Source organism: Benincasa hispida, chromosome 12 (genome assembly GCF_009727055.1).
Source record: "Benincasa hispida cultivar B227 chromosome 12, ASM972705v1, whole genome shotgun sequence".
Taxonomy (NCBI): Eukaryota; Viridiplantae; Streptophyta; class Magnoliopsida; order Cucurbitales; family Cucurbitaceae; genus Benincasa; species Benincasa hispida.
Genome location: NC_052360.1, coordinates 63,768,668 through 63,780,609, shown reverse-complemented (window position 1 = coordinate 63,780,609; position 11,942 = coordinate 63,768,668). Strand labels below are relative to the sequence as shown.

General features: G+C 30.5%; 2 protein-coding genes across 2 annotated transcripts; both read right to left on the bottom strand.

Annotated features, from left to right (window-relative positions):
• Positions 1-1,984: 1,984 nt before the first annotated feature.
• Positions 1,985-4,678, bottom strand: LOC120092536 (phylloplanin-like). The gene is made up of 2 exons (XM_039050652.1): positions 4,507-4,678; positions 1,985-2,271 (listed from the first exon to the last, which is right to left on the bottom strand). Exons 1-2 carry the CDS (start codon positions 4,676-4,678, stop codon positions 1,985-1,987), a joined length of 459 nt encoding a protein of 152 aa, XP_038906580.1.
• A 1,052-nt stretch (positions 4,679-5,730) lies between these two features.
• On the bottom strand, positions 5,731-11,942 carry LOC120068025 (UDP-glucuronic acid decarboxylase 2-like). Its single transcript, XM_039019695.1, has 7 exons — positions 11,141-11,942; positions 10,686-10,833; positions 10,506-10,585; positions 10,324-10,407; positions 8,919-8,993; positions 8,091-8,183; positions 5,731-6,236 (listed from the first exon to the last, which is right to left on the bottom strand). Exons 1-7 carry the CDS (start codon positions 11,777-11,779, stop codon positions 5,988-5,990), a joined length of 1,368 nt encoding a protein of 455 aa, XP_038875623.1. The 5' UTR covers positions 11,780-11,942; the 3' UTR covers positions 5,731-5,987.

Below are 11,942 nucleotides of genomic sequence, written 5' to 3'. Positions count from 1 at the left end.
GTGTTTTTGTTCATTAAACTCTTTTAATGAAAAAAATCACTTATTGCATGCTTATAAAATATTTGCCCAATTCACTTTCCAGATCCGTTCTCAGGTAAAGGTGTTCCTTTTCCGTCAACTTAAAAACCTCAGCCTAGACAAAACATTCCTTAGACAAAGGTCCTTTATGGACAATTATTTTATAAATTTAATCTTTTAACCAAGTTCATTTTAATCCTATTAAAACGAATTAAAAGATTAACCTATTTTTAATCTCATTAGAAATGCATTTAACATAAGTCTAGGTGAATCAATTTCAAACCATTTAAAAAACATTGAACTTATGTTTACATGCAACTCTTGATTATCGACTTTAATCTGATTCATTGAACTTATAACTTTTATAAAATAATGAATTTGTCAAAATCCTTTTTCATTTGCATTATGACGGCTTTGATTAAATATAACGTTTATATTAATTTAAGTAATGTCATGCTTAATGGAAAGTTCATTTTTTATCTAATTATAACGCTTATAATTATCATACATGATAAATAAACATATATATTCATTTCTCTACTCATACATTATTACATTTATGATGCATGAATATGTTTACTCAAAACATGCATTCAAATAATATAACAATTATATTATAATGCATGAGCATGCTTATATTAATCATGTGACCATATAACATTTATATGATGCATGATCATGTTTATTCTAAGGTGGGATTTTAAAACTATATGGCATACATTATGTAAGATATGAAACACACAATTAAATAATACATCACATGTATATAAAACTATATAAAAGCTATGATAGATCAAATATTGGCACACTAATTTTAACAAAATTAAAATTACAAAGGAAATGTGTCATCCTTGCGTTGGAAGAGACTCTTGCAATCAGCTATCTGCCAGGTACCTTCCATGATGCACAAATCGAGACGGACAAGGGATTTTCGCTGAACTCCACGCATGGTAGACAAAGTGCTCGACGTATGGTGCCTTATTCAATGCATGGGTTTCGAGTACCGCATGCATTGGATAATGAAGTTCAACGCATGGGCATCGTCCCTCCGCATGCGACTGTGAGCATTACATCCACCACGCCTAAGTCCCTTCACCGCATGGGTATCGGCTCGTCATGGGTATGCTACCTACTGCATGGGTTTGCGTTCTGCCTTGTGAGTGTCAACGCACAGTATGTGTTGGCACGCTTACCTTTAAGCTCCTTTGTTTTGCAAGGTCATCACCTCATCGCATGGAATGCGTCTCGCCACAAGCCATCACCATATGCCATGTTGCTATCAATGATCTCAAACTTCTCCAATGAAGAAGGACACCACCAACAAAGTTACTTTGTTATTCTATAGGATTCCAAAGAACTTGGAATAGTGGTCTCCAAAAACTTTTGAAGAGGAAATGGTAGAGAATTTTTAGAGAAAAATTAGAGAGAAGGTGGAGGCTTGGAGCCTAGGTTTTTTTTTTTTTTTTTTTTTTTTAATAAAAAACTCTTGCCTTAAATAGGCTATAAGATATATTTATATGGAGAAGTGTTAACCTCTTCTCAAAATATTTCCCTTTATACCCTTAGTGTCAATTAATTAAATAATTTTTATTTAATTAATTGACACATTAATTAAATGAACATGGATTTTAAATACATTTAATTAATTATCATAAATATCATACATTTATATGACCTCAATCTCCATTATTTCTTATTCAATTAATTAATTAAATAAATCATATTTAATATGGAGTTAACTAACATGTAAATATGTAATATCATTTCAATTCATATAAAAACAGAAGAAATTCACGATTCGACCAAATTATTTTCCCAAACACAATAGCAAATATATCATTTCATCATCACATACTTCATTACAAGACAACATATAAAATTCCCAAATTCTTGAAATCAAACAAAGAAACCAGTCCAAAGATCGAGTACTCAGTTTATTCAATGGAAGAAAATCCCTCGATTATTATTAAAGAATCGGAAGGAATCGGAACGCTACCGGAATGAAGTTGGTGACATTGAAGAGTCCAAGGAAGGTATTTCCGACGAGCTGCAGCGGCGAGACGAGGGCGCCGAACGACGGCAGGGCGGTGTTACAGTCGACGAGCGGCGTGGTGACGACGAGACTGCAATTGGTGAGTAAAAAAGAGAGCAACAATTGAGGAGCATCGAGGAGAATGGAGAAAGTGCCAGTCGCATCGGTTTTGACGGACGATACTACGATTCCGGCTCCGCATTGCATTTGCACCGCAGCATCTTCATCATGTCATATATATACACAAACAAACATTTCATATTGATTCCAAAATCTTCCAGCTTCTAATCATTTTAATAATTTAGAATATGTTTGGAAGTCCTTTTAAAATTATTAGAATTACATTTTTTATATAACTGTTTTTAAATATTAAAAAATGAATCAAAATATTTATAAATGTAGTAAAATTTTACTATTTATCAATGATAGATTACGATAGACTATTATTTGTATCTATTTGTGTCAGATATAGATAGAATAGTAGTCTATCTTTGTATCTATTTGAGTCCGATATAGATAGGATAGTAGTCTATCCTAGTCTACCATCTATATCTATGACTATTTTCTAACCCGACGACCCAAATAATCCAGACTACCCAACCCAAAATATAAAGTTCATTTTGTTTTTGGGTTGGATTGGGTTAAAATTTTTCTATTTTTATTGGGTTGGGTTGGGTTGAGTCGTGGGTTGACCCAACCCAACCCGAGTTTTATATATATAAATAAAATATACTATACATATTTCTCTTTGTTTAAAATTTCATTACTTTTTATTGATTAATTTGTGAATCTTAAATATTTTTTTTTTAAATTGTTATGATATTTTTCTTTATTTGAAATTTGCAATAAATATCTTAGATATTTGGTATTTAACATTTGAATTTTATGAGATTTTAGTTATTATTCATGTGTTGTATATAAATTTACATATTTTTTATTTTTTAAAAAAAAGTTATAACTCGACAATCCAACCAAACCCAACCCAAATTTTAAGAGCTGGGTTAAAGACTTTATTTGGGTTCTTTGAGTTATTTGGATTGCCAACTCAACCAACCCGAAAATTCTAATTGGTTAAAAAAATACCGTTAACTCAACCTAACCCAATCCATGTACACCCCTAATAATTTTTCTTTTTCATATCGAAAATTGATTTAATGTTTAATTTTAAACTTTGATATAAATTTTTATATCATCCAAATTGATTTTAAAGGATTATAAATGTTCTCACAATTTTATGTCTACCCTTTGTTGACATAATTCCTTAAAAAAGAAAAAGAAAAAAATCAAATGTTTCATATTCTCCGAGATCAAATTGAGCATCAACCAACTGACACAACCAAACAAAATAATTGACTATATTTGACTATATTGTAAGGGTCTGCTTGATAGCTTTTTGAAATTTATAATTAGTATAACTTACAATACTTAAAAAAATGAAAAATATTTAGGTAAATCTCATCGAAAATTGAAATTTGTAATTAATATAACTTACGATGCTTAAAAAATAAAAAAATATTTAGATTCATCTCATAAAAAGTATCTAGTCATTATTTGTCACATGGCAAGGTCACTTTACGTATTTTAAAAAAATATTTTACGTACTTTTTGTTCGTGTATGATAAGATTCACCCAAGTATTACTTTAAAAAAAACATCGTTGAAAAATATTTAGGTGTAGATAAATATTCTTTTTATTATGTAACAGAAGAGGATTGCATGGTTAAGCTAATCATTTTTATTGTTTTAAAATTTTGGATTAATGGTGTTCTTTCTATGAAGATATAGAAATATTTCTAATTCTTTATCTAAATTTCTAATATTGAGTAGAAATTATGAGTTCCTTTTTCTCTTATTCACATTTTCTTTTGCTCCAACTCTATTTCCATTGTTATGCATCAACTGAATTTAACACACATCGAACATTAAAAAAAATAAATTGAAACTAGTTATTTGGATAATACAACTAAATTGGAAAAAAAAAAAAAAAGTATATGCAGACATTATAGACTAGTTATACCATTATTTTAGTGATTTGTTTATTATTGTTGTTCTTTTCAAACCAATCATAGAGAACTTTATTTATTTTGTAAGTAATTGTAGAAGAAATCTAATTAAATACTTCATCTAATTAAGATGGATTAGAAGTCTATAAGCCTCTCTATATATCATTAAATTAGGTGTGTTTGGTCTGTAGGTTTAATATTTCTCAAGCCTTTTTTTATTATTGAAAAATTACTTTTTGAAATTATAGCCAAATCAATACTATTTATCTTTAAAAAGAAAAAAAAAACATTTTTAGTGGTTCACAATCTAAGAAAGGCAAAAAAAAACATACAAATAATATCAATAATGGCATAGAACTACTTTGAATATGATAGGATAAATAAATTATAGTATAAAAGATAAGAAAAACAATGTGTAACATGAAAGTAAATTGCACGAGAATTTTAAACTCACTTGGAAATGTTGGGGTCATTAATCCATAGATCATACTCCCATCGATAGAGCAAAAGAGCGTTCCTTGGATGTGTGTGATTCCAAGAAGACTTCGAATCAAATCAAACTGACATACACTCATTGATGCCATCCTCAAGACTAACAGAGAAATGAAAAGAGATTTTAAAAACATTATTGTTGTTGTATAGTAATGGAAGCAAAATTTAAAAGAGATTTGGATAGAGGAAGAGCTCTTCTTAAATATAAATTTAAATTTAGTTTGGGATATCAAGTTCATAACAAACTTTGCTACAAAACCTCCACATGAAATTGGTGTGTGGAAGAAATGAGCCTTTTTATGAGCGAGACTTTTGGTTCATTCATAATGGTTTTCAATTGTTAGATATTTTTCTTTCATTATTATTGTTTCAATCGAAGATAATAGTGTTAAAATCAATTGAATTCTTTATTAATTTTGTTATTAAATTGGATTGTCATCGTGTAGACAAACAAAAGCTATCGCTATTGAATCTTCTTTACAAAATTAAGATAACAAAAACAAAACAATGGTGCAAGACTCGAATATTTAACCTATTGATCAAGAATATGTTGTTAAAGTAGTTGAGTTAGGGTTAGATTGACACTTGAAGAAATAATCACTTTGATGAACGAGTCATTTTTCCACGTTCACCTACTATCAAGGATAGATATACTTCAAAGTTTCTTTTTTTTAAAAAAAAAAAAAAACAAAACTAAATGAAATCTAACTCATTATTAATGATATCAAGAGCATTTGAAAGAAAGATGAGAATTTTTTTTTTTCTAAAATCCCAGAACGACAACTTGATAGTTTTTTTTTTAATGTAACAAATAGAGATATGTGGACTTGAATTTCTGACTAAAAATACATATAGTTATTATTGATAAACTATATATACTCATATATTGGTGGCATGTGATTAACTAATTAACTAATGATAACCTAAACAATCACAACTAACTAGTCACACCCTCGTCGACACAAAATTAAAATCTTGGAAACTTCAACAACCTATTAGATACACCTTTACTTATATATTCATTGGAAAAGAAGTATTGTATATTTATTAAACATATAACTACAAAACTCCACATTTGTACTTTTTGAAAAAAAAAAAAAGAAGATATATATATATATATATGTGTGTGTGTATATATATACATATATGTGTATATATATACATAATATATGTATGTATGAGAAGAAGTAAAGGGGAAAAAAAAAAGGAGAATTTCATAAATATAGCGCAAAGATATACAAAAGAGGAGAGGGAGAGAGAGGTAAATTAGGCCCTTAGAATAAAAAATGTGAAAATTGGCAGAGAAAAGAAGAAAAGGTTTGAGGGATGGGATGATCCCCTCTTCTTTTTTCTCTCTTCAAACTGCCAAATATTATTCTTTGGGGGGAAGTGATTGAGAGATTCTCTTATTCTAAAACGGTATGAGAAGAGAGAAAAAGAGGACTAGACCGAGGAGGTGGTGGTGGAGAGAAGGGCCGTGGCGGCGGAGGAACCGTCATCTTTGGGGTCGCCGAAGATGCGTTGACGAAAGTCAGAGACCATAAGGGGAAGGCCCTTCCGAAGAGACACAGTAGGCTCCCAGCCAAGAAGATCCTTAGCTTTAGAAATGTCGGGCTTTCTTTTGTGTGGATCGTCTTCTGTGTTCGGCCTGAACTCTATCTTTGCATTTGGATCTATTGTCTCTTGCACTACCTGCACATAACTCAACTATTACTATATTGGCTAAAAAAGAAAGTGATCATAGACATATGAGTTAGAACCATTAGAAAAACATTTGTGGATGCACAACTATCCAAATACTCAATCACAAATTTTCATGTGAAAAACCATTTTATTTCTAAAAACTTGTATGTTTTTAATATTTTTTTTCTTTTATGATTGAAGAGAACTTATAAATATAAGTGTAGTCTAGATTGGATTTAAGTATTATTAGGATAATTATCTCGTTGATATGAGGCGATTTGGATAGTTTTAAAAATAAAGTCATGAAAATTTATATTGAAGTGAACAATATCATACCATTATAGAAATAAATATTTTGTTATTTTTATTATAATTTGAGTCTATAACTTACCACATTTAAGAACTTTCTTTAGTGATTAGATATTTTAATTCATATGGTTAAATGGTTTGAGTTTCTAGTCATATCCCTTGTTCACACACAAAATGAAGAATAATGCTAGCCTACACATTCATTTTTACATAGCTAGTCCTGTAGCAATGAGTCTTCTAGCTATGTGTCAATTTTGAGCATAGTTTGACGTGTTAGAGTATTAATAACTTTTTTTAATGGTTAGAAATTTGAATTCCGGTAGTCAAAAAGTTTTGGTTCTTAGTCATATATGTGTGTGTGTGTGGTCTGAACTCACAAAAAATAAACAATAATACTTGCCTAAACTTTTGCACACTTCGCTCTTTAGGATATCTTAAAATCCTCTTTTTTTTTTCTTTTTTTTTTTATGTGTTTGTATTTTCATTGGCCTATTTCTATTGCATTTTATAGATTCATAGATACGAGAACATCAAAATGTTCCATCACTAAAGAATGCAATAAATGAAAGAGTATAGGTAAATAATTTAAGTTACATCTATCTTTGTATAACCATTCAATAGTTTAATTATAGTTTATTGTGTAGTGAATTTTTCTTTTTTATTTTTTTAAATATTTTGAATTTCTTTAGTGTGATTAGTGGGGACTGCATAAGAAAAAGTAATGGGGATTGCATAAGAATAAGTAATGCATCTAACTGTGATTAGTGTGATTTAGTGTGATTAGTGGATACTGCAAAAAGATAAATAATGCATCTAAGTGTATGTTTGAGAGTAATTCTGAGATGATTAAAATCACTTTTGTCATCTTAGAATTACTATTAAATAGCTTTTTAATCATTAAAAACCAATCTTGATGATATGAAAATTACATTTAAAAGTATAAAAATAAATATTAAATTAATTTTAAAAGATCAAGAGTGTGTTTGAAATGATCTTAAATATCACAAAAATGATTTTAACAACTTAAAAACCAATCTATACTCTCGAATATTCACTAAAAATTATTGCTTTTTCAAAGCAACCTAAAGTGTTTTGATCTTTATAAGTCAACTCTATAGTATTCTTAAATTTAGTTTTGTTTTTCCATGAATTCAGCTCTCAATGTACAAAATATTTATTTTATTGAAGAAACCTATAAGACAAGTGATGAACACAATTATCGGAAGATAACAGTAATTTATTATTTCCCAAACAAATCATTAACATTTTATAATATTTATATATTGTTCTAGTGTTAAAAAAAGGATTTATAGTATCTTTAATCCTTATACACTCTATCTAGGTGTTCAAATTTTACATAAAATTTCATTTTTATGCGTTAGGATTAAATTTTATAGTATATTTAACAAATATCTGATCTCTTATCACCTCAATATGGATTCTAAAAAGGATCAAACTTAAATATTTTAAAACATAAATACCAAACAAAAGTCTCAATCCTAAAATTAGAATAATTTAGCAATATAAATGTGAAATTGGGAGTAGAGAGGTGACCTGGGCAAGTTCGAGCATAGTGAATTCGCCGGGGTTGCCGAGATTAAAAGGGCCCACGTGCTCACCTTCCATGAGTTTCATTAACCCCTCCACCTGTCAGTTTATTAAGCAGATCCAATAAAAACTTTAATTAAAAAAAATATTAATAAATAAATTAAAATTTTGACTTCTTAGATTTTTAATTTTTAAAAATTAAATTTATTTCCTCTCATTTACCATGACTTGTCTCAATTTCGAGTAAAAAAAATTGAATTTTGAACTAAATTTCAAAAATAAAAAATAAATTTGTTAAAAACTATCATTTTTTAGTTTTCAAATTTTGACTTGATTTTTAAAAGATGGATAAAAAGTAGATATCAAAACAAAAAAAAAAAATAGAGATGGAAGAGATGTTTATATACTTAATTTTCGAAAACTAAAAACGAGATGATTACCAAATGAGATCTTAATTCTTATGATTTATAATTAAAATTTAATTTCTATAATTTGATAAACACTTCATAAATAATTTCTATAGTAGGGATTACTTATGAAAATTTTATCAAACTATAACAACTATTTACAAGGTCTTATCGAACTATAGACATCAGATTTATACTTTTAAAATTGTAAGAATTAAATTTTATTTTATTTTTTTTCAAAGTATAGCGATTTTTTTTTTAATTTAACCAAAAAAATGTATATATTATATTAAATTTCTTCCATGGATTATTCAAATTCCAATTCCCAATTATGATAATGTTGACTTACATCCACACATTTGGATGAAATAGTCATTTTGCGATAATAAAGAAATGAATTAAATATATATAATTAAAAAGGCATTACCAGATCAGAAACGTATTGAAAACTCCGGGTTTGCTTGCCATCCCCATAAACTGTCAACGGCTCCTTTCTCAATGCCTGTGGGGAGTTTTGACGGAGTAATTTATTAGATTTAAAAAATAAAAAATAAAAACTTTAATCTATCCTAACGTCTGGACAATCTATTAATTATTATGCAAATTTATAACGAGCAAGGTACTTAATGCCATCACTAATCATGATTTATGAACGTTATTTTAGGGGTAGATTTTATCATCTCACTTGATCCTATGAGATTGAATGATAAAACTCAAGGTACCATCATGATCGAAAGTAACCAGATCAATTGGTGTGATGATTGATTTTTTCTTAAATCATAAAATCAGACCCTTAAGACTTTTTTATTATTATTATTATGAAAATTACTTTTTGATTAAAATGAGATGATGTTATAAAAGAAAAATAAACAAATCTAATATAAATGAGCTCAACTAGCTAGCCTTTTCCGTTTAGGTATAAAAATGTCAACTAGCCCAAACATGTACACTAAATCAGAAGATCCCTTACTATTATCATTACTATTGTTATTAAAGAAATTTATACATCCTCTTCTCTAGTTTTTATGGTTATGTCTTTTCTTTAACACACAAATTATAGGTTGAGTACGAAATTTGGTGATTTCTCTATCTCAAATAATATCATTCCTTCAAATTTTTAGTTTAACAATTCTAATCAAGAATGAGAATTCAAATCTTGATTTTTAAAATATAAATTTACTTCACCAAAAGATTAGAAATTTGAATTTTATATATATATAAAAATTATAGTCCCATATCCTAATCTTCTCTTAAGCTCTACCTTATCTTTATGATATTTTTCATGGTCTCAACTCTTCTTGAACAAATTGATAATAGGCTGAATTTAAAGATTGAAGATATCTTTATCTCCGTTAATTTCGCTCTTTTTTCAACTACTTAAGAGTAAGAATTCAAATCACTTAACTTTTAGAGCAACATGCCTCACTTCACTAAAAGATTAGAGGTTCGAATCGCAAACTTACATTCTCCTATCTCAACTCTAGTCTCTACTATATAAAGTTACAACAATTTTTATGATCTCGGCTCTATTTTCACTCATTTTGTAATTCAACAACTTAAAATTTTCTCTTATCTCAACCCTACTATATAAAGTTATAACAATATTTATGGTCTCGACTCTATTTCTACTCATTTTGTAGTTGAACAACTTAAAACTGAGAATTAAAAACTTGCTTTTACGATTGCTTATCAGAATTTTATGGCTTGGGATTAGAAGCACATGGCTATTTTTTTGCATAGAATTAAAAATTCTAACAGAATATACAATTGGGACCACATGCCATGAACTCTTTTGTGCCTGCCGAATTCAAGTACATTAACAAAAAGCGCACCTGTGCTACAAAATTGCTCACAACTCGACCGTCATCGATGCACATCCGTGGTCCATAAGTGTTGAAGATCCGAGCAATCCTCACCTGTAAGAAAATGGCAGATTCCAATTCACAACTGCAAATTCTGATTCCGAACTAACATTTGGCTAAACAGAATTTTCAGTGAAAATTGAATTTGCTACCTCAATGCCAAGGCCTCTGTGATAATCCATTGTCAAAGTCTCCGCCGTGCGCTTTCCTTCATCGTAGCAGCTTCGTACACCTGCGAAGAGAGAGCCGATCGGCGGCCAGAAGCACACAATCAGTAACGAAAATGGAGGAAATGGAAAAACAGCGCATTGGCAGCCATGGCAGGGGGTTACCGATGGGATTGACGTTTCCCCAGTAGGTTTCAGCCTGCGGGTGTTGGAGCGGATCGCCGTAGACTTCGCTGGTGCTGGTGAGCAAAAAGCGAGCGCCGACTCTCTTCGCAAGCCCTAGCATGTTCAATGTGCCGACGACATTTGTCTTGTGATCTCAATCAGGTTAAAGAAATCAAATCTCATAATCAGAAGAAAAGTTTCCAGAAATACAAAGAATAAAGAAAAACAAAAAGAAAACAGAGATTCAGAGAAGAAAATTCCAGCTTAATATTGATAAACGAGAATTGAAGTTGAACTGCTTCATTAGAATCATGCTGTGCGCTATTTCTGTAGCCCTAAGATTAAGATATTACGATTTCAAAGAAATTTTGTTTCGAAAAGTGAAATTACAAAAAAGAGAGAGAGAGAGAGAGAGAGAGAGAGAGGAAATCGAGGAAGAAGAACAAGAAGGATATGATTGTCTTGACCGGATTGAATTTATAATGAACAGGAGAAGCAGGGCAAGCCAAGTGGTAGATCTGATCAACTTCCAATAGAAGCGACTCAACGACATCGTGTCGAATCAGTTCAAATCTCGGGTTTCCAAAATGATGAACCAGATTATCCTTCCGTCCAGTAAAGAAATTATCAACGACGATCACGCTATCGCCTCTCTCAATCAAACGGTCCACAAGATGGCTTCCAACGAATCCAGCGCCACCAGTAACAACAATCCTCAGGTTCCTCTTCTTCAATCCCGGAGGGACTTTACCCGCGAAATTCACCCGCCCTAGCGATCCTTCTCGTCGAGTTTCATACAAAACTCTCCGCATCGGGATCGTCGAATCCAATTGAATGAACGGATTCAACGCCGATTGATAGCGATGATCATCACGGAGCTCCAGCGGAAAAGCGAAACGGCCGAAACTGAAGAACAGAGTTGCAATGGCGATACCAACAAAAACAAAGAGAAGACGCTGCTCGCGAAGCATGTAACGGATCGGACTCCTGGATTTGCAGGAAGAACCTGCCGGAGTTCTTGGTGAATCAATCACCGGATTTTGAGTTTGTGGAGTCGGATTCGGTTGATTTCTTCGAAGCAGCTCAGAATTCATCTTCTGAAAAAAAAAAATATTCAATCTCAATTTCCCGAGAAAAAAAATTGCAGAGATTTGAATAAAGAGAGTTTGTGGAATGGGATTGAAAGTTTCAAGAGAACTCAGAGAGAGAAAGAGAGAGCAATGCGGAGAGTGAAAGATTAGAGCATTTGTGTAGGAA